Source organism: Lissotriton helveticus, chromosome 6, assembly GCF_964261635.1.
Source record: "Lissotriton helveticus chromosome 6, aLisHel1.1, whole genome shotgun sequence".
NCBI lineage: Eukaryota > Metazoa > Chordata > Amphibia > Caudata > Salamandridae > Lissotriton > Lissotriton helveticus.
Window position 1 is genome coordinate 1548364068 of NC_136067.1, and position 23462 is coordinate 1548387529.

The 23462-nt window shown below is 48.2% G+C and overlaps 1 protein-coding gene across 5 annotated transcripts in view; it reads left to right on the top strand.

Moving 5' to 3' along the window:
* The window catches only part of RALGAPA2 (Ral GTPase activating protein catalytic subunit alpha 2), a 1907250-nt gene that overhangs the window by 1069156 nt on the left and 814632 nt on the right, over positions 1-23462 (top strand). For all 5 annotated transcript variants that reach the window (XM_078649331.1, XM_078649327.1, XM_078649328.1 and 2 more), the window contains one exon: positions 2141-2199. In XM_078649331.1, coding sequence (XP_078505457.1) covers positions 2141-2199 — 59 coding nt within the window. The remainder of the gene's footprint in view (positions 1-2140; positions 2200-23462) is intronic.

The window sequence follows — 23462 nt, forward strand, 5'->3', positions numbered from 1 at the left end:
TGTATGATTAACTACCAGCAGTAACTATACACACACATGCAGTGACCCATATAAGTCATCCTGGCTGGGTCTGTTTTCTGCAGAGCATCACCCCATTGCCAAATAGAATGAGTCTGCCCTTCCTAACATCCTTTCGACAGCACTACTCTTCAGTGTTTTTTTTCTGGTAAGATCGATCTTTATTTGCAAGCATTGGTCCGGGTAAACATCATGCTCTTGTGTCCAAGTGACAGTGTAATGACCATTTCTCACATACGTGCATTATCAATTGCTGGCAAGGTGATTCACCCCAGCTATGGCAGTGTCAAATGAAGTGTTGTGCCATGAGGGCTGGGATCTCACGAGGTACAGAAAAAACCAACAGGCCATGCTTCCATTAGTCAATTTTGAGGGTAGATGGATGAAATCATGACTTGTATGTTAAGTTTGGCATGTAGCTTGTACACTACTAAGTATGGATGTATACTGCTACCATCCTTCTCATAGAAATTGTGCAAACTGTGCACAAGAGAAAGAAGGAGCTTGTCAAATTGACAAAGAGGAAATAATTCCAGTTCTTTTCATGAACAGGCATTTTTTTCTGATGGATACCTTTTCCTGCAGGTTCTTCAACCTACGATTGCTCAACTTATGAGTATCATTCAGGTGCCAGACTGAATCCAGGCAACTTCCCCAGCAATAGATGCAAAATGCAACTTCCTCATTTCATGTCTCAACGCTGAGAAACATTTAATAATATAGCCTCCAAAGAGCATGGCCAAGATGGAGTCCAAGACTTCGGCCACATGAAGCTTCTGAGTATCTGAAGTGACTCTCCACTATGGAATAGGCTGCTCCCCTTGGGCATGAGGATAATGAGAGTGTTGGGAAATGGTGGAGACGAAAAATTGAGAGCTGTATGTGTCACCACAAGATCTGTCCTCCTGGCTGCCATCTTGTAGTAGACTATAACCACACATGGAGGAGAAGACTCACTTGCAGTGAAGTGATGGTGTTCAGGAGGTATGCAGCCACTGTTGCCATGTGGAGCACATGCTGATGTGTTACCTTGTGACAATATCTGAGATTTATAGTTTAGCAGTTTTAGGAGCGGAGAATGTTTTATTAGAAGTGGAAGTCCTCTTACCAACCAATCAATCAATCAATCATAGCATTTCTAACGCGCACTACTAACCCGTGAAGGTCTCAAGGCGCTGGGGAGTGGGGAATGCTACCAGTGCGATACTTGGTTGTTCTTGGCAAACTGTGTCAGCGACATCCTTTAAACATCCCTCAATAGATACTATAGAAAAATGGGAAGAAAAAGAAATGTTTTCACATCGAGGAAGCCCTATGGAAAACATATAAAGGATGAGGACGACAAGTCTCAACTTGTATATGACACTATTGAGAATTATTATTCCTGCAGTTACAACTCTAACTGAAGTGCTCCAGGTGATTGATAAAACATCTCCTCCCTGAATGCTAAGCTTGACACCATACAGGGAACAGTACTGGCATTGGAGGACCTAGTATCCCAATTGATGAAGTTGGTCAGTGCCCTGCATAACAATCAAGAGAAAGCACAGCGACATATTAGAGAACTGCAAAATGGCCTGCAGATTAAGCAGAGGTGTGACCACCATAAAATATCACATACGTTTTTGTTATGATGTAGCCATTCCTACAGGAGATGATACTTGCAGCTGGATTATCCTTAAAGTTTCTTACCACTCTGTTAGCAGGAATATAATTGATTTAGGATCCTGTTGACTATTGGCTCTAGTTGTACAGAAGACTGTGCCAATTTTGGTGATAATAAATGCATTAGTTCAAAACCAAACCATCTTTTAGACCTTTGACACGAAGCAGTGGAAGAAGTTTTCAATGTACCTATGCTATTTCAAACTGGTAATCTGCTAAAGTGACTGACAGAGTTATTCATTATCTGCAGTGTTACCACAAAGTAAATACCTGTGACACTCTATAGTCTGTTATTACTATTGGGAAATGTTGTTTTACTATTATGTGTTGATGAAATGTCCTTGCTCTAATAATAGTTTACAATTCAGTATTTTATGTTGTCATTTTCCATTCTTGAAATGTCAATATTCATTACAATGTGAAATTCTTGTTAACTAATGACTTTGTTCTTTTGTAGTTTTATCTCATAAATATTTTACTGAAGAATGCAAGAGAAGAGCCAACTCAAAATGCAAGGTATGACATTCGTTTGCAGAACTTGCTATGTGATAGAGGCAAGTTTGAGTTATAAACAAATATCCCTATGTTTCACACAGTCACTGTTTAGAATAATCGATCAGACTTGTAGACACATTAGAATAAAACATCTGGAAGGTTTAAAGCACATCATTTTCCAACTGCCAGTGTAAGAAGGAAGTCTTCTACTTATTCCTGAAGTCTTAACGTCTTTATTCTAAAACATATTGTTTATAAGTTCTCTTTTATGTAAAATTTTTAAATAGCATACCTGAATTTTAAAAACCTGCAATGGAGTATAGTGAGCCTGTTTGAAGGTATAATTTGGTACTTTTTTTTAGTAATGGCTGTCTGTCCTGATTTTCATCTGGCCCACTCATCCTGTGACTATGTGAATACAAATGTTTTCCATTTGCACACAAGCCAATTTAAGAGGCACTGGAAGTGGGAACAGAACATGCCTAAAATTTCATAAATTAGCAGTGGAAGGGGAACAAAAGAGAATGGGGTATGTCTCATCCAAACTAGTTTTGCTCTTCTCTTGGCTATGCTTCCACTTTCTTTTGTGAGTGTATAACTTATGGGCATACTCCCACCATCCACTGATAGGGTTGGAATAATTCAGTTGTTTTTCAAAGCTTTTTGTTTTGGTAATAAAACAAAATGGCATATCTGTAATAGGATCTTGGTATGTCGGTGCCATTTTCAAATTCTCCATCTTCCATCATTGACAGTGGTTTTATGGGAGCTGAGCCATGTAGTTCTTTCACTGTAAGCAGCTTGAGCAGTCAAGGAGTTCTGCCTCAACGGGCATCAGAGGTTTTTTAATTGAACATGGAAATTGGGGTTAATGAAATCTTGGGGTTTATGTTAATTGTGAGATTTGTGCAGCTTCTACTGTTTTATGTTTCCTGCATTGCCCATTGTAGCTTTCCCTATTTTAGCCTAACTTTGCACGTTGTAGGCCCCTATTTTCCTTTTGCGCACGTTAATATATAAACATGCTTGCCTTTGTGCCACATTGAACTTTCACATGGAACCAGCATGTTTTCATGTTCTGTTCTTTTCCTGGGATTGAGTACCACCTAAAAAGGTCAAACAACAATGTCCCTTGTTATTCGTTCAGGTAAGACACTAGCACCTACACATAACACAAGAATATCGCTATTGGTTTTGTGTACACATATTTTATCACATAGATGAGTACATTAGCTACATACAGACACATGGACCAACAGTTATGAAACAAGAGCACTGTGTCTTCTGAGATGTAGAGCGTCCGTATGTATATGCTAAGGTACGGGCCTGCTGATATTCCCAGAGATCTTCCATATAATCACTTAGCTTTAGTAGAAGGGGAGGGGTAGTTAGGTTACTCTGCCCAATTAAATGACATGGTTTTTCATGGTATATGGTTTATTAATCATGCTGATAGTATTTTTGCTATTCAATTGTTTCTTAATTGTGGCTTGTAATTGCATTTCACAGCACAATAATTTGAACAAATATTCAAAACTTTCCTTGTGTCTCCTTTTAAGGTCGAGCCTAGGCAGCGCGCATGCGCTGTATGCAAGATCTGTTGTCATCTCCTCTATCGGCTTCGGCATGCCTGTGCATTGCATTTGTTTGTTGTTGTGCCATTTAGAAATACGGGGTTTTTATTGGTGCATTGGCTCCGATTCTCCCGCCTTTGCGTGCTTGGGTCACGCCCATGGGATTTCACTCATTGTTTGCTTGTGTTGGCCATCCCAGCACGTCCGCGGTTCCTCCTGGTCATCCTGATCTGTCTTTTTATTTTGTTGGCGATCAACATCGTATTAGGCTTTCAGGCCATTTCACAGAGCAATGCTGTGTTCGGCACCTGCTAAGTAGCGATTTCTGTCCAGTAGCTGTTGAGCTATGCCAATAGCTCTAACTCAAAAAAATGCGAGACCTATTGCATTTCCAATGCTTGTTATCTCATTGTGGACAAGTTTGAGTGAGAGACCGAAAGGGTGTGTCCTGTTACCGTGATCACTGAGAGGGTCAAGAGTGTTGTATTCTGGTGTGCCAATTCACTTGTTTCTCTTGTATGGTTAGGAGGGCAAATGAGAAACTATAGCTAGTCAGACTCAACCTCATAGACACTGAGGTTGTAAGGTGACTCAGTCCCTACATACTGATATTCTATGGTCCCAAGCATAGTTCTGTTCCAGAGCAAAATCCCTGCAACACGGCAGTTGCAAGCACACTGGAAAACTTTCATTTTCGGTTTTACCATTGATAGAATAATTGGTTCCCATGGACTGAGAGTCACTGAATCGGTGTTCTTTGTTTTTCTCAGGACCAAAACTTATTAGGCAATATATGCCTTGAAGTCAGAAGCATTACTGTGTGCAGACCCATTACAAAGCATCTGAGGATGAAACTGTTCAAGGGAGGGCAGAAAGGGTATGAATGTCAAAGACATGTTGGAAAATGTCATACTCCCAGTAGGGTGTTTCAGGTGAAAATGGCCAGGGAACCTCAGCGTAAGCAGTGCAATGTAAGTGTTACACTATTTAAGGGATGAGAGTGACGGCATTAGGAATTTGGGCCTGACTTGGGAGATAGTAATCATATTACTTCAAAGTGTTGAGGCAGGCAACAGAGCACCCCAGAAAGAGGTGCACTGACCCCTACCCACAGTGTATACATTTATCTTTACCTGCATGTCTGTTGCTGAAGTTGGAGTTGTTGGGTGGAAAATGAGATGATCTCATTATTACCAGGTACACCATTTTGATTCCATTGTTGCTTAGACTTCTGAAAACATTTATGTATTGCAGTTGGAGGTGGTCTTCCACTGCTTGCTTGAGGTCTAGTCTCACTATTCGTCTAGTCCAGCATGATCTGGGAAGACGTCAACTCTCAATCTAGTTTGCCTAGCTGGGTCCTCTGGTGAGGCATCTGTGCTCTTAGCAGATATGGGCTTGTGCTTACTTTCAGGAAGTGTTGAAGATGTATCGTTCCCCATTACACTCAAGCATTTCTGGCTCATCAGCAAAGAGACAGAGTTGCAGTATGTAGGCCTAATGTCTTTACAGGCTATACAGAGTTTTATTGCAGGAAAGACTTATCCGATTTGAAGATCATGTGACCAACCTCACTACTCAAATACATATACTTAAGGAGCGCGGCATGGATGCTGGCATGTCCTCTAGGGTAAAGTATCTTAAATGTGAGCCTAAATAGTACAGGCGCTTTAAAGACAAAAAACCCTTTCACTCCATTCCTGATATACACAGGGAGGAAGGGAAGAAGGACCTTCACTGCCTGCCTGCCATAGACAGGAAAGGAGATGGAATAAAGGGCCTTAACTGAAGCCCTACAGTGTATTAGACAGGAGAGGGAACTAAGGCTTTCAGGGCAGGGACACACATACAGTGTATGTTATATCAGTTGCTTGTATAGTGCGCAGCACAGGCCTAAAATCAAGAGAGGGCATGGAAGATGGGACAAAAACTCCAGAACAGAAAAATGGAGAGAGTAAAACACAAGCAAAGTGCCTTGGTAAGAAGACTGTATTCCACAAATGCTTGTATCTCAGTAGACAGAGCAATATACCATTGTGCTTAGTCTACCCTCGGTATCTGGTTGGTAAAGAGGGACAGTGTGGGAGGCAGCAGAAGTGAGAAAGTTGAAATCTGGTTTTCGAGTTATGGATGATACAGCTAATCAAGAATACTTAATTTTAGTGTTTTTTAATTTTAATTCATTAGTGTAAGTAAACTTTGCCTGTTTTTTGATTTCAGTATTTTGAAACATAAAGTGATACAGTGGTCATACACAATTCTAGAAATAGCTCAAGACCTTCATTGCATTCCCCTTAACCAATAACCTGGGTTGTCTCTTGATATATTGTTTATCGCTTCTTAAATTATACCATTTAGAACATTGGGTGTGAAATCCAAGATTGCATTCCAGGCTCCAACCATTAGAAGGCGAGGGAGAAAGGAATAGAGACTCAAGATGTACTAATAAAAGAGAACTCAAATAGATCCCTCTCAAATCTGGTATGGAGGACACATATCAATTATATCTATCAGACGTGATTGTATTCCCAAGTTGTAACTTGGTTTTCTTTCTTTAAAACGAAAATAAACATTAAAAAAAAATAATAAAGGACACACATCTATTAAGCAACAATGGGGAACATGCCTGAGGCATGGGCACAGTGCAATAATGCAACGACTCAGTTCTCGGCTGCATCCTGGCTTCCTGCATGTGACTTCAGAAATTACTGTAGCTTTGCAGGTTGAGTAAAACTATACTCTTTTTATTTGTATTTTCCTCTCGGTCTTGCTGGGAACAGCAATGCAGCTGTCATACCTTTAGCTATCACCTCTTTTTGGTTTTATTCAGTGCCTGTTTCCTCTGTAGGATCTTCCTACTGAGATCTAGAAACACTTGAACTTTCAGTCCCTGTAGACAATGCTTCGATTTCCGAACCACTGCCCTCATCATTCGCTTCCGCTGTGCCGGCTGGAATGCGCAAACAACTTTGTGCCCATTTCATGTGATCCAGAAGACCCTTTGTGGGCTGTCGTATGACTCGGGCAACATCTAATTCAGTAGAGGATCCTGCAAGTCCATCCCAATGAACTCTTTTATTGTAAGTGCAAAGTGGCCCTCCCAACATTCTCCCATGTTTCTACTTCGGTTTCCAGTCGGTCAGTGGCTTCCATAGCACACTGCTGAAAACATTCTCAGAGTGTGAATTCAGCTTTTATGTTATTCCTGTCATCTTCCATCGCTGAAACTCTGAGCCACTATTCACTGTCTCTGGATTACTATTTCTTTGACTTCCTCCAACACACCATCCATAGCTGAGAGCAAGGTTTTAGAATGGGTTTCTGACAGTTGGAGTTTCCTGGTCACTACCAAACGCACCATGTGCTCATTTTGTTAAAAAAAAAAGTAAATTCCAGTACCCTTCTCTATGGACTACTACAGATTGCACCACCCATCGCCCCTGCAAGCAGTACCACTGCCAGTACCAACACAACTATTAGACACCACACTCCTACAAGTGTGACAATTCAGATTAGTCCAGACTACACAGGTATAAAAATAGCGTAGGTAGCAGGTATCATTCATATTTAACATATATTAAATTGTCAGAAAACTGTAGAGCTAATCTCAAAATTAGACACAACGCGCTACCATGTAGTGGGCTGTCATAAGAGCTGTTGGTAAAAATAAAGCACCGATTCCGAGCACCAGAAACCACTGGTTCAAATTAAGCACTGAAAAGCGTTTATAGGTCTCGAGGTCTTCACCTCCACCCTCTGTACCCAGGACTCCTTTGAAGCTACCTGGCCTGTGTTTGAAAAACTTACATTTTGTCTCTTGGTATCCCCTGTTTAGCTTCCTTCAGGAACACTACTGAGGTTTTGTCTCCCATTGACTGCCCAGTTGAACAACTCAATTATCAGTGACTCCGTTGGGGATTTGGGTTATCTCCAGCACAAGCTGCTGCTCATCCTTGCTGGGCATCACTCTACTGACGCTTGTACTTACCTGACCAGTGCAATAAGTATCCACTCCTCCAATACTTACACCCTCCTTCTTACTTTGTGGTGCCACTATGGTATTGCTGACAGGGGTCTCTTCACATTTGCAATACCATCCATCGCAGGGCTCTGTGCCATCGCCTCTTCCCGCTAGTGTTCTGTTCGATGTAGTGAGACCTCTGAATCTGGCATCACTGCCATCTTTAGTTTGGATGCTGTTAGCTGTGGAGGGATGGTCATTGCTGGATTAATCACTCGTATTTGGGTCTCCCTGTTACAGAGGTCTTCACCCAGGTGGGCCTCTACTAGCAACACACTGTGCATGGCCTTCAACCAATTCTCTGCATGAAGCTAACCCACACTGCATACAGCCTTCCACACTCAGCGGAAGTTGACAAACCCACCATGTGCAGTGAGCCCCTCTCTGTACACGGTTTGGCCAAATGTCCTGGTAGGAAGTAGGGACAAGTTCTCTTTTGGATTTGGAATATTAACCAGGAGTGTCCCCTTCCGAACCAAATCTCCAATTCAATGAAGCACTTACTGATGTCTTGCTTGGGACCTGGTCCAAGTCCAACACAGGAGCTCCTGTGAACAGGACATTTGCCTACCTCCACCTTTCTGCTCCAGGGCACCCCAAATTCCTCATAGAACACCCTCCCCTTTAGAGCTTAGTGGGCCAAGCCTCGACTTCACAGGCAAATCTTGGCACATTCCCAGCCACTCCACTAGGTCTGGAATCCAAGAAGCTGGCAATATGCTCAAGAAATGTTTTCTTCCACCAGCCTGGCCTGGCCTTTGTGGCTGCTATTCCTATGCCCTGTGGTATACGGTTGCTCAGGTGCTGCCAAAGTTCCCAGAAGAGGCCCATGCTGTTGCCCACGGGAGAGATGTGGCTAAGTTCACCATTAGATGTGAACTAGACACCACCACCTCACTAGGCAGAGAGATTTCATCAATCATGTCCCTGCAGCACCTCTCCTGGTTGAGGACAACTGGCTTTTCTAGGGATTTCGAGACATCACTCATTGACATGCACTTTGGCTCCTGTCTCTTTGATGACAAGGTGGATTTGGTGCTGGAGTACTTTATGGGACAGCAGGGCTGCATCCAGGTCCTTGGGCCTTTCCATGGCCTGCATCACCCTCAATCCACATTCTGCTCCTTTCATGGTCACAGAAGAGGCTTACAGCCATCTCCTTACCCACTCAGTGACCACGGCTCGCAACCTTTCCAGTCTCTGCGTTACCCTGGATGCGGTACCTACCTGCCCTATGGGTAGGGTGGCCAGCATTCTGGTCTGTCCGCCACTACACCAGCAACCTCCAAACTCTCCTAGTCTTCCCGTTTACCATCATGGACACCCAGTGGGTGGCAGGATTAGGCATCACCTGCCCCATTTGTAGTCCATAATATCGGATAGGTGGATTTTGCAGGTTCTCCAAAGAGACTACTCCTTCCCCTTTGAGACTACCTCTTCCCCTTTGAGACTACCTCACCCTTCATGCCACCTACTTACGATAGCCTGACAGAGGACCACCTATATTTTATCCACCAGGAAGTGGTGGCTCTTTTGGCCAAAGGAGCCATTGAGAGAGTGCAGATGCCCGAAGTGGGCTGAGGTTGTTATTACCACTACTCTCTGGTGCCCAAGAAGGATGGAGGCCTTCTTCCTGTCCTAGACCTGCACTTTTTTAACCTCTTCTTCAAGATGGAGAAGTTTGAAATGCTCACTCTTGGTCAGGTCCTATCTGCCTTGACCCAGTAGCCTAGATGGTGGCATTAGACTTGCAGGGCACATATTTCCATATTCCCATCCTGCCTGCCCACAGGCGTTACCTGTGGTACATGGTGGGCCACAAGCACTTTCAGTTTGATTTGCTTCCCTGTGGCCTCACCAACACACCTCGGGTGTTCACCAAGGCAATGGAGGTGGTTGCAGCTCATCTGCAGAGATCAGGGATGCCAGTCTTCCTCTATCTAGACAACTGGCTTTTGAGGGTAGGCTCAACCCAGGCTGTCATCTCTCACCTCCAGACTATGATAGACCTTCTACAGTCACTGGGCTTTTCTATCAATGTGCGGACGGCACACCTGATTCGCTCTCAGAAGATCCCTTTCATCTGAGCTGTTCTGGACACAGTTCAGTTTCAGGCCTATCCTCCTGAATGGTGAGTAAAGGATATTCATGCTATGATACCATTGTTTCAGCCTCTTTCCTGGATTTCCGTGAGACAGACTGTGTGGCCTCCAGAATCCTGCTAGTGACACATGCCTGTTGGCATATGCACGCTCTGCAGTCGGACATAAAGTTCCAGTGGGCACATCATCATGGGAATCTCTCCAACGTGGTCCAGATCTCAGAGGGATCTCCGAAAGATCTGCAGTGGTGGTAGATGAACCCGATTTGGTTAGCGGCAGACCCATCTCCCTTCCCTAACCAGATCTCACAGTAGTGACAGACGTTTCACCCCTGGGATGAGGCGGCCATCTGGGAAAGGTGCAGATCAGAGGACTCTGGTCTCTGACGGAATCCAGACTCCTCATCAACCTGATTGAGCTCTGAGTGATCCGAATGGCATTAAAGGCCTTTTAATCCTCCATCCAAGGAGGGCTAGTGCGAGTGTTCAAGAACAACACCACCACCATGCGGTTCTGCAGCAAACAGGGCGGAGTGGGTTTGTGGACTTTTGTCAAGAGGTCCTGCATCTCTGAACATGGCTAGAACAGCAAGGCTACCCCTGGTGGTTTAATATCTGGCAGCCTCTCTGAACGCCAGAGAGTACGAGCTCAGCTGCAGATGCCTTGCGGATTAAGAAAGGCATCTCTATCTGGAAGTGGTGCAAGGTCTCTTTCTTCAGTAGGGTGAGCCTTGGTTAGATCGGTTTACCTCTGCAGAGAATGCGCAGTGTCAGCAGCTTTGCGCACTGGAGTTTCCAAAGTGACTCTCATTCGGAGACGCTTTTCATCTTGAGTGAGGCTCAGGCCTCCTGTACACCTTTCTGCCCATACCACTTCTGCCCAGAGTTCTCAATAGGGTCAGGAATGACCGGGATCAAGTCATCCATGCGGATCCGATTGGGCACGGAGAGTCTGGTATCTCGAGCTGGTGAGCATGGCTATCGGTCCTCCGATCAGACTGCCCCTTTGGGAGGATCTTCTGTTGTAGCAGCTTGGGAGGGTTTCCACCCGAACTTGTCAACGCCCTGCTTACTTGCGTGGAGATTAAGCAGCAACAGTTGACAGCTTTTGACCTTTCTACCGAAGTCTATGATGTTATCTTGGCATCCAGGCTTTCCTTCTCCAAGACTTTTCACGCCTCCCATTGGGCAAAATTTGTCGCATGGTGTACAGAAAGACAAATTGATCCCCTTTCTGCCCCCCTTTCTCAGGTTCTCCTGTTGTTCCTTTCCATTGCCCTGCATGGCTCTGCTCTGGTCACTCTGAGGGGGTATCTCTCCACCATTTCAAATTTTATGTGGTTGCCTGATCAGAAAACCCTCTTCAAATCCTCTATTGTAAATTGTTTTTTGAAAGGTGTACAACATTTGATTCCACCTTCTCTTTTTATCATGCCCCGATGGGACCTCAGTCTCGTCCTCACTTTCCTTATGTGCACTCCCTGAGAGCCTTTGCACAATTGTCCACTCAGATTCCTTACCATCAGGACGGCCATCTGCTGGCACGGATTCAATGAGCGTCAGGCTTTGTAATCCAGGGCTCCTTATCTTAACATCTACCCAGGCAAACAGATGCTTCGTACGAGAGCTTCCTTTCTTCCAAAAGTGGTCACTCCATTTAATGTAGGCTAGGCCATTACTATGCCTACTTTTTACGCTCTGCCTCAGCCCTCCAAAGAAGAGGAGTGACTTTACCATCTCGACCAAAGAAAAGCATTGTCATTCTACCTTGATCTCACACGAGCGTTCCGGGAGGACGACCAACTCTTCGTGGGGTATGTTGGAGCGAAAAAGGGATGGGCCGTACATAAAAGGACCATCTTATGGTCAATCGTACTCTTTATCAAAATCTGCACGCACTTGCTAAAAAGCAACAGTGGAAATGCAGGGCGGATATACAGACGTGGAGGCTGAATGTATTGTCGAACAGTTGATACTTTATTGTCAGTATTCACAGTTTTCAGTTTGGTAACAGAGTTGTAAGTCTCTTCCTCTGGGTTGGTCTTCTCTCTCTCAGGGTGGATGGATATAGACGCCTGTTCCGGTCCTCCTTCTTCAGGTTGGATGGAGATGGGTTGTGGATCTGGCTCGTCTGTTGTGCTAGCTTCACCCGGAGGCTCGCCAAGAGGAGAGAAAGGGAGCCTGTCGGTTTACTGTGACACAGGTACTAATCCATCACCTACACCCGGTAGTGCCTAAGGAGATAATGGACTGTGACTGGGGTAAGATTTAGCCCAAAAGAATGGGGTTTTGAGAAAGTAAATAACTAGGGAAATTATCGGGTTGTCAGGGCTTAGGGTGAGGACTAAAGGGGGTCAGGGTCAAGATAGTGGTGACTAGACCGATTAGCGCTTTACAACAGCAATGCCCTTGTGCTCCCCCTGCTTCAAATTAGCCCTTGTTCCCCTCTCCACCCACCTCCCACAGCAGTACCAACCGACTCTACCCTGAACCAGCGTCACTCACCGGCTTCGCCTGAGTTGCGGACGCTCTTCAGCTTCTTCCGGTGGACGCCACCACTCTTCCGTCCAGTGGTTGTCGGTCTCCTCTGCCTCTTCGCCGCTTTGGTCATTGTCCTCACTCCCTGCGTTCTGCTCCGTGTCTCGGTCCTTGCTCTCGGTGTCCTGCTCCGGGTCTCGCTCCTCACTCTCGGCGTCCTGCTCCACGCTTCGCTGTTCTTCTGCGATCGACTCCTCCCGCAGGTCAAAGACCCCTCCTCCTGTGGTTGTCCCATTTTTACAGGTGTAGCCGTGGCGTTTCCGGGTTCAGCTCCTCCCACCTCCGACTCTGGGCCTCGCTGTGGGGAGTCAGGAAAGGTGGGTGTGTCTTTTCCTTCAGGTATTGCCTGTCTCTGCCCACATAGTTCCGCCCTCTACACGCAGGGAATTCTGGTTGCGGTAGTCCCAAGTATTTCAGGCCCCTGAAGTTCATCCTCTTATAGCAACCCCCTGGGGATTTGCTGCTCATTCCACCAGACCTAAAGCTGCACCAACAGTGTTAGCTTGCAGAGCTCCAGTCCTAGGCATCTGCCAGGCAGCAATGTGAGCTTCCCTGCACACATTTACCAAACACTGCTTTTTGGACAATCAAGTCTGTAGGGATGGGCACTTTGCCTGTTCAGTCCTGCAGGACTTTCTCGTGTGAAATTGTTCTGCATACCCACCTCAAAGGAGCTATTGCTTGGGTATCTATTCTTAAGGAAAGGAATCTATGGCTAAAAGTCTCTATTTGATGAACAAGTTACTTGCCTTCGGTAACGCCTTATTTGGGAGAGAGACTAGCCGCAGTTTCCTTACAGACCTACCCATCCTCCCCTCCCTGCGAACGGATTTCTAGGGACAGGGCTTTCCCTTTTTAGGACCCAGTTTTCCACATCAGTTGTCTGTGTACTTCGTGGCTCCACGCTTCTGGTGTCGCAAGTCGTGAAAAGTAACTGACGTCTATTTTTTTTATTCCCTTCCAAATTTACCAGTCATTGTCAGAAAAACAAAATCAACCGAAAATACATTTATTTTTCTTTCTTCCCCTGTAGAATTAATGTTGTTTTTCAGTGTAGACGAGTGCAACCTTCCCAGTCAGTTTTTAAAAATTCTTCCACATTTTCTCTTGAAATTGGGAGGGTGGCGAGCGGGACATACTGTGACTTGAGGAGGGCATGATACTGAACCCACTGATATTACTGGAATTGAAACTGTTTTACAGTTGTTCTGAGAACACTAGTGACACCAAGGAGAGCATGGGTTGAGATTGGCGAGTTACATCAGATCAGACTATGGTGCTGCAACCCCCAAATATTTGACAACGGAAATAGGTGGGTTTGGTTTTGAAGTCTGGGTCCATATGCTTATCTGGATGTCTCTGGAGCTAATGGTAGGCTGAGTAAGATGGCCTGCTTCTTGAACAGGGGATCCTCCCATGCTGGGCCTGCAATACAATGCCCCAGAAAGTTCTAATAAAAACAATTGTGCTTAATAAATACTTAAATATCAACAACAGGAGAGACAGGGTCTAGGAGGACACTCTCCAACCCCTATTTTGTATTATGTTACAACAACACGAGAGTGCCTATTGGGATAGACTAAGAGTACACAAGTGACAATATCCCTACTTACTGAAGACCATAATGTGGAAAAACTAGTGCTATTAAATAAGGTCAAAAAAGGCCGGGAAACGAAATAAGGGAAGAAAAGATCATTTCTTAAAAAGAACCCTCACTCACCCTAGTGGTGACATGCTTCATCATGGGGTTCCCGCAGGAGGGACCGAATGCCCCTCCTGCGTGCTACGACGCCTGCAATTGCAGCGGAGCAGGAAGATTATGAACCTGTTTTTGTGAGGCAAAGTGTTTAGTGATAAGTGTGAATGTTAAAAGGTCACAACTGGGCCCAAAAAAACGTTAATGGTGGACCAGTCGCTCGCATTAAAAACAGTGGAGACACGTGATGGTTTGTTATTAGAACCACAGTGTCCAAGTATCAATAGGTCAACATGTTTCTGCTGTATAATGCATTTTTAGCTCAGCTTTCTTCAGGACCAGTGTAAAAAAATTCCCCCGAGGGTCCACATTCGCTAAGGCGTGTCCACTCCGTGGAGACAAATGTGAAAAAGAAGAAAAAAGGAAAAATTGATTCCTTATACAACTCATGGTTTTGTCCGTAGTCAATGCTCCTGCGATTAGCTTGAAGATTTACCTGTAAATCAATACACACAAATATATTATATATTTATGCTGTAAGGATCAGCCTTAATCCTCCCGGGGGTCAGGACCTCAAAGTATAGGGAGATAATCATCCCGGTTGAGAGAAGTGTGACTCGAACTAATTTCAAATCAAATCCCCTATTTTTTAAGCCTTCTTATATTAAGATAGTGCGGGGGGGAAATTTTTGGTACATTGCCAACCGTTAACCTTGAATTCATGATGGCAATTCGCCCGTGTGATTATCAAGGAGTCATCTGAACATTTAAAATCAATGAGAACCCCGTCATAAAAACGGTACCCGTACCCTTAGATAAGAGCCCAAGGACCCGTGGAGATAGATATCTCGTGGACTTAATTAAAAAATACTGACTCACATCACCTGTAGTACAGGCGTGCCGCATGGACTGACAGTACGGTGGATTCTTCACGCTGTGCTTATACTAGCAAAGAAAGAGTAAAATCAGGGGCCGGTTAAGTTTACAACAACTCCCCAGCCCTCCTAGATACTTATTCAACTGCATGGTACACTTACTTCAGGCGCAGCGACTCGCCGCCAGTAACCTAGCTTTCTGGTCACTGCAGTCCGGATCTTACCCGTGCAAAGGACGCCATTCGTTCTTAACAGGAAATACTGGGTCACGTGTGTCAAACCAGGTCACTTGATCGAGGTTGCCGTGGATCGAGACACATTATAATTTGCCAAATCATCAGTATATAATCCTGTGAGAATAAATATTAGCGAAAAGGGCAGGAGAAGACATCTCATGTCTGACATTTGTATAGTAAAACCCATCGTATATAAGGCTCGCGTAGCTACGCCAAATACTCACTTCCGGGTCCCAGAGAGATAGCGCTAGACCGCCGACCTCATTCAAAGTTAGTTGACAGAACTTTATTAAACTAGTATCTGTAAGAACATTCTGCTGGTGCGCCCGTGCCTAAGTAAGCTGGTGGCATACGAGAGCAGCAAAATTAAATATTTTTATATTTAAAAACCATAAGGTCAAATTTCTGCAAAAAGCCTCCTCATGGGGGCGCTAGGTGGCGCCGGACCAAGATGGCCGCACTGACGTGAGGCTCTTGCCCAGTCGAGCCACATTGCTATCCTTCACGCCATCCTGACCAGCCCTAGCTTCTCCTGCTCACCGGCAACTTCACCCCCTCATTGCGGGGACTGCTCCGGTGTCTGTGTGACACGCGCCAAGCTCCCGGAGCCGGCTCTACCCGGCCTAGAAGGTGTCTGCGGCTCCTCATGCTCACCCGTCCCCTTGCCTGCTCGGGGTATTCCAGCTGCGGCAGTCCGGGGCTTCGCGGCCTGGTCAGGCGGGCCCCTCCCCCTATTCCTGCAGCGGACTGAGAGCCCGCCTTCTGCCTCGGAGCTGTCAGTGCGAGCGTACACTGACCGGGCGGTGCGCCTGAACCCTGCCGGACTCCTGTACCTCCCGACGTCCTGCTGCCTGAGGGTGGAGCCACAAGCGAGGTACGGGGGACACACAGCCGCTGATCGCTGCCGGCCTAGCGTGGGGGGACGAGACTCGCCTTGCGGAGCCGTCCGCCTGGGAACACGTCCTGTCGGCTGCTAAGCCTGTCCCCTGCGCACCCCCCTCTGCACGTCGTGGGAATCCCCTGCTGCACCTGGCGAGCTGGCACTGACTTTGCGTGGCTTCCCCCCTCACCCGCCATCTTCCCGCCGCATCAGCTAGGCGCGGACATCTTGGGTCGGAACTGATTATGGTGCGGATTTTCTGACGGGCAGTGACGCCTCTCAGTACCGGATTCCCGTACCTAGTGCTCGCCCTGGCGCTACACGGGGAGCTCTCTTCTTCACTCCCTTGACGCTTGCTGTCCATAAAGGTCAAGACATCTGCTGGACTCCCGTGCCCCCTGACGTCCTGCTGCCTGCTAGTGGAGCCACAGGCGAGGTGCGAGGGAGACACAGCTGCTGGTCCCTGCCGGCCCTGAGTGGGGTGACAAGACGCGCTTTGCTGACTCGCTTCCCTGAGCAGACGCCCCATCGGCTGTCAGACCGGTCCCCTGCGCTCCTCATCTGCACACCACGGGAGCCTCCTGCTCATCCTTCGGGCCGGTGCTTGCTCTGCGGGGTTTCTCTCCTCACCCGCCATCTTTCCGCCTCTTCAGCCGAGCGCAGCCAGCTTGGGGGAACTTATTTCAGGCGCGGATTTTCAGACGGGCAGAGGCGCCTTTAAGTACCAGCTTCCCATCTCTTACGCTCGCCCTGGCAGTCTAAGGGTGGCACTCTTCTTTACTCCCTCGACGCCTGCGGTCCATACCCGTCACTGTCTGCGCTGACTTTGCGGGGCTCAGCTCACCCACATCTGCAACCCCTCTCCTTGGAGGGCTGGCGGCCATCTCTGCTGCTGCGTCCCGGACGCCTCTTCGGACCATGGGTCGCAACGATGCCAGGCAGTCGAAAATCCCATTCGAATCGAGAAAAACTCCCAAGGCGACGCTGGGGGTGGAGGGGAGTCCCTCTGCATCGGCCCCCCCCCCTGAGGAGGACTGGAAGACTCTCCTGCTGGGTATGAGGCAAAGCCTCTCGTCCATTGACTCCAAGATCGATACCATCAATACCCGAATGGACAGCGTGGTAACGAAACTCGAACTCCACGATACACGGCTTCAGGAGGCGGAGGAAAGGATCTCAGGTTTGGAGGACAATGCCACTTCCTCGCATCGCCAACTCACAAACATGGACAAACTGCTCAAACTGATAGCGGACAAGAACGAGGACTTAGAAGCGAGATCGCGCCGGAACAACGTCCGAATTTTGGGCCTTGCGGAGTCCACCAACACCGGGAAGATGGAGGTGTTTGTCGAAAACCTCGTCACAGACCTCTTTGGTAAGGAATCCTTCTCCCCTCATCTCATAGTAGAGCGTGCCCATCGCTCCCTGGCTGCCCCTCCTCCCCCGGGCCTCCCTCCCCGGCCCATAATAGCACGCTTTCTCAACTATAGAGACCGGGATGCGGTCCTGCGCCGGGCGAGGGAAATGAAAACTGTGCCTTATGAAAACACGACGCTCTCCTTCTTCCCGGATTTCACTCCGACTGTCCAGGAAGCCAGGCGCAAATTTGCGGGAGTGAAGAAGAAACTGCAGTCACAAGATATCTCTTACGCCATGCTGTACCCGGCGAAACTAAAAATCTTTCATCAAGGTAAACACCACTTCTTCCAGAACCCGCAGCAGGCCGAGGACTACCTTAAACACTGCAAGAAGACCCAACACGGGGAGGAATTCACCCGCAGACGTTCTAGATCGGCCTCCCCGCTGTCACAGCAGGACTGACAATGCATGGTGGCCCACAAGTCGCTTGTACCACCTTGATAGGATCCCGCAGCACTGGACACTAAAGAACTGTGGTGAGATCTATGCTTTACTACATTTATGGCTGGACTGTATGATCTCTGTGTGCTCACTAGACCACCTCCGTCCCGTTGAGCTAACTAGGGAGACCTGGTTGTAAGCGGGTGAGAGTAGGGAGGTGGTTGGCAGGTCTGTAGCCCCTAGCTCGGACCCCCCAATGGGTATTCCCCATGGTACCTCTCCCCTATTGGCTGAGGTTTCTGAAGCCGACTGTTCGGCCTTAGTTAAAGGTTGGGTATGTTTTTGGGTGGGAGGGAGGGACAGTACTACACGGCAAGTTGGGGTGGCCGTTGTGGGTGGGATGATGCTCTTGATTTACAATGTTACTGATGTGCACATTTGGGGCTGTTGTGGGGGTGGACTGGCGGGTGGGGTGGGTGAGCGAGATTGCCTACTTACTATCTTTTACACTGTGGCTGCCCGCCTTCGGGTCATATTTAGCTGTACACGGTTACACTTGGCGGAATGGGGGACGTGAGGCAACCAAACTCGATGCAACAATTTTGCCTCATGACATGGAATGTCAGGGGGCTCAACGACCCGCGCAAGAAGCGGCAAATATTAGGTTACCTAGATCGACATGGGGTATCCATCGCCATGCTGCAGGAAACGCATTTACGGCCAGACAGCTCCCCTTTGTTTGCTTCTAGGTGGGCCTCCAGCAGAGTTTTCTCCTCCTACTCTAACTATGCCAGGGGGGTTACTATCCTGGTTAGGCGGGGGATTCGCTTCATACCAGCTGGCACCGAATCGGACTCGGGTGGGCGATATTGCATGGTGTGGGGGATGCTCTACTCCCATTCAATCCTTCTTGCATGTTATTACGGCCCTAACACAGACGATACCTCGTCGCTCCTTACCTTGTGGGGCAGGATCCAAACCCTGGGTATTAATCATGTCATATTAGGAGGGGACTTCAACACGTCCTTGACACCTAACCTCGACAGGTCCCACCCTCAGGCTCTACACTACACCCATTCCCAACGCACACTGTCCGGACTTATCCGGGACCATCACTATATAGACGCCTGGAGGCACCTCCACCCCACTCTCACTCAAGGCACCCACCACTCGGCGATCCACTCTACATGGGCCCGTCTAGATTATGTGTTCCTCTCGGCTGGCCTTCTGCCTTGGCTGGAGGATGCGCTTCACCTGGCCAGAACTTTCTCTGACCACTCGCCTGTCCTCCTTACCATGCGCATACCTGTCACTGTCTCCCCCTACCTGAGTTGGCGCCTTAACCCTGCCCATCTTACGGACTCTGCGTTCAAGACGGAATTAGAACAGGACATTCTAGACTTCTTTGAACGCAACACGGAATCTGTTTCGTCTTTCACCACTGTGTGGGAGGCCTTCAAAGTCACGATTAGAGGCTTGTGTATTGCGAAGGGTGGGGGAGTCCTGAAATCTCTAAGAGGGGACTTGTGTAAATTGGAAGCTGAACTCCAGCTACTCGAACGAGACATGACTAGAGACCCACGTGACCCTCGGGCCAAGGCCCTGCTCAGGGATAAACTTAACGACTACGCTGAAGCAGCCGAAAAAGAATGCAACTTTCTAGGTAAGCCATACACGGCTCGCCTCTATGGAGAAGGGGACAGGCCTGGCAGGGCGTTGGCCTCTGCGGTCAAACCTATTAAGTACCGAAACTATGTCTCGTCCCTTCTGGACGAACAGCAGACTCCTCAAAGCGAACCGACGGAGCAACTGCGAATTCTCACGCAGCACTATTCGGCACTGTACGCTTCTCACCGGCAGTCGACCCTAGACTTGCAGTCTTATCTTGAAGACACGGCGGTCGCGTGGCTCGGCACCTCCCAGCAAAAGTTTCTCCATCACGAGCTTGAGCTTGACGAAATCAAGGACGCCATCATGTCTATGAAATCTGGCAAATCGCCGGGCTCGGATGGGCTCCCAATAGACTTCTATAAGTCGTACATTCACGTACTTGCCCCTATTCTGAAGAGAGTCTATTATTCCGCCCTGGAAGAGGGCGAGTTGCCACTCACGATGCGAGAGGCCCTCATAGCTTCCTTATTGAAACCTGGGAAGCCACCAGAGCATTGCGATTCCTACAGACCTCTGTCGCTGCTCAATACGGACGTGAAAATCCTGGCTAAAGTGCTTGCGACACGTCTGAATTTACTGATGGAACGCTTGGTCCTACCGGACCAGGCTGGATTCGTCCCCAATAGGGCGACGTCCCATAATTTACGGACTCTGCAAGCGGTCCTACAGGATATTAACCCTAGGTGTGAGGCTGCGGCTGTCTTCTTAGACGCAACGAAAGCTTTTGATTCCCTTGAGTGGGACTACCTGCTTGCCCTTCTGGAACGGATGGGGATTCCCTTCTCCTTCCTGGGGTGGGTTAGACTGCTTTATTCCAGACCCCAGGCCTCTGTGTTGCTGAATGGCTCTCGTTCGGCCCCATTTGAGATCCACAGAGGTACCAGACAGGGCTGCCCGCTCTCTCCGGTCCTTTTCGCGATAGCCATTGAGCCACTAGCGGCCAAACTCCGGCAACACCATAATCATCGGTCCCTGATTTACCCGGACCGGCAGTTGCTGATCGCTTTGTATGCTGACGATATGACCCTCTACATTGACAGACCGAGGGAGAACCTTAACCCTTTACTACGAGAGGTAACCAAGTTTGGAGCCATATCAGGGATTCAGATCAACTGGTCTAAATCAGCCCTCTTTCCTCTGACCGACAAAACCGCCCCCTTCCCGCTGGATTACCCCCTAATGTGGGAGGCAGACGAAATAAAATACCTGGGCATCGTTGTGACCAGGGACCGGGAAGCCCTTATCAGAGCCAATTATGGCACTGCACTCGACAAGATAACTGACTCCATTACTAGGTGGATTCACCTCCCCCTTTCAATGGCGGGGCGCGTGTCCCTTATAAAGATGGTCGTTCTCCCCAAGCTTCTTTACCTCTTCACCAACATCCCGTATTCCCCAGGTGCCAACTTTTTTCGTATGCTGAATTCCCAGCTGACCCGCCTGATTTGGGGTGGTAAGCAGGCGCGGCTCAATCTCAGGACACTGATGTTACCATTCCACCAAGGCGGGTTTGATGTCCCGAATTTCCAACTCTATTACGACTGTGCCCAGGGGCACTTCGCCACCTACTGGCTACACCCCCCCTCCCTTCATGGCTCACCTAGCGGTGGAAGATGGCTATATGAGGCCAGCTAAACCGTCAGGGTACCTCTACACTCCCGCCCGCGTTGGTGAGCGCGACCCTACCACGGTTGAGTGTACTGTGCGAGCCTGGACCCGCATTGCGGCCCGGATGGAGGTCACATTTCTCTACTCGCCGCGCATGCACTTAGCGCACGATCCCAGACTGAGCGTAGCCTGCGAGGAAATTGGACGTCAGCTTTTGAAGAAATATGCAATGCACACCTGGGGAGACCTGTATCTCGAGGGCCGATTTCGGACCTCGACCCAATTTTTTGAAGACACAGCACCCTCGGTTATGGACTCCTTCCTGTACACCCGCCTACGCCAGAATGTACGGACGGCCACGCCTGACTTTCCCGCGGAGCCGGACACTGTGGCCCCTTTACATGCTCTCCTGCAGTCCGAACCCCCGAGACATGTGGTTTCTATGCTCTATGCCAGCTCCCGGGCCCCCCCATCCCCCCCGACGCTCAGAGCGCGTGACGACTGGGACAGTGACCTCGGAGAACCGTTGTCGGACGAGTTGTGGGAAGAGAGCTGCTCGCACACTTCTGCGGTCACAGGCAATGCGCGACTCAGACTTGCGCACTATAAATTTCTGCACCGACTCTACTATACCCCTGCTAAGCTCTTTCGCTTCGGGTTACGAGATAACGATAGATGCCTGCGCTGTAGTTCTGGAGGGGCGGATTTTTTCCACCTGGCCTGGGTGTGTCCTGCCGTGGCCTCGTATTGGACAGATATATTCAAGGCACTGGGTGACATGGCGGGAGTTGACCTCACACCATGCCCTAGGATTGCATTACTAGGTCTCCTACCCCCTTTAGTTAAGACACACCGTAAATTCCTTGCACTGGGCTTTCTGCTGGCTAAAAGACATGTAGCATGTCGTTGGGGCAGGGGCCGAGCTCCCAAATTTAAGATATGGCTTTCCACAATGACGACGTGGCAGGAACACCTGCATGCATATGCTGAACTGCTCCCCCCGAAGTCGCGCCCTAAAGACCTCTGGGCCCCACTGACCTCGTATCTCCTTTCACTTCCAGAGGCGGACGACACCCGAGTGACCGTTGGCGACCCTGTCGCCTAGGAGTACCTCTATCTCAAGACCGACCCTCCCCCTCCCCCCCCCCCCGCTTCTTTGGCCCCTCTAGTCTCCTCCTCCCTTCCTTGCCTTACAAGACATTGTCCTTATCCACGCAAGTAGCAGCGCTTCTCACATGGGGTGGAATGGCATTTAGGAACTAAACACACACGTACAGGTCATGGCTTCAACATTGATACCCAGCCTCTCCCAGTGCCCCCTATCCCCCACAACGCTGCCCTGTGGTAGTTAACCCCTCTTACAGCTGCTGCCTTACCGCGCTACCAGCGACACGGGTGAAATTACCAGGGTCGAGTCCTATATATTCGGTACAGGGCTTGGCTTACTCCTCCCCCCCCCCCACCCCCCACCCTTGCTCCGCCTTACCGGAGGCCCTACACCTCGATACACGTGCACCTTTTCGCACTGATTAGAGCATCACAGTTGGGACTGTTCTTTTTTGTTGTTAGTTTGAATGCTTTAGCTGCAAAATGCAACCTCATGCCGAATTGCTGATTTATGTGCATCGCCAGTGTGTCAACTTGCATTCCCATTGAGACATGGTTTGACCGCTCCTCTCATGGAGGCCGGCTTGACGGGTGGGTGGGGGTTGGCTGTGAATATACTCTGCCTTGCTTCGTCATTTCTGTTTTCAGGACCCCATTCGCTTCTGAGTCACAGTGCATATGAATTGCTGCCGGCCTGTGCGTGACAGGTTGTAGGCCACTGGCTGTGTACAATTTATTGTTCATCAATAAAGGTTTTTCCAAAAAAAAAAAAAAAAAAAAAAAAGCCTCCTCATTACGAGGCGCAAAATATGCAGTTCCATTAACCAACATATTTCATCAGAAAAAAAGAAAACGAATAAGGTGTTAGGATCATCTAATAACACACTTGGTCAAAAATTCGCTCTTTCATGCTCAGTCATGTATTTAAGTGATAGTAGTATTGTGTAATACCACAATTGGCCAGAATTTCGCTCACACAAGATACGCCCAGCAGTTATCTACAGCGGTTATACAGTTCCTAGGTTAAGAACCATTGGGTCGTCAGTTATGCAAGTCCTAGGTTAGGAACCCCTCAATCGTAATGGATCTATTCATATAGCAACAGAGAGCCGAATAGTAAGGGCAGGTCTTAAGAGGCGTTTAACAGGATTTTCCACTGTGGTTTGTCAGTAAGAGG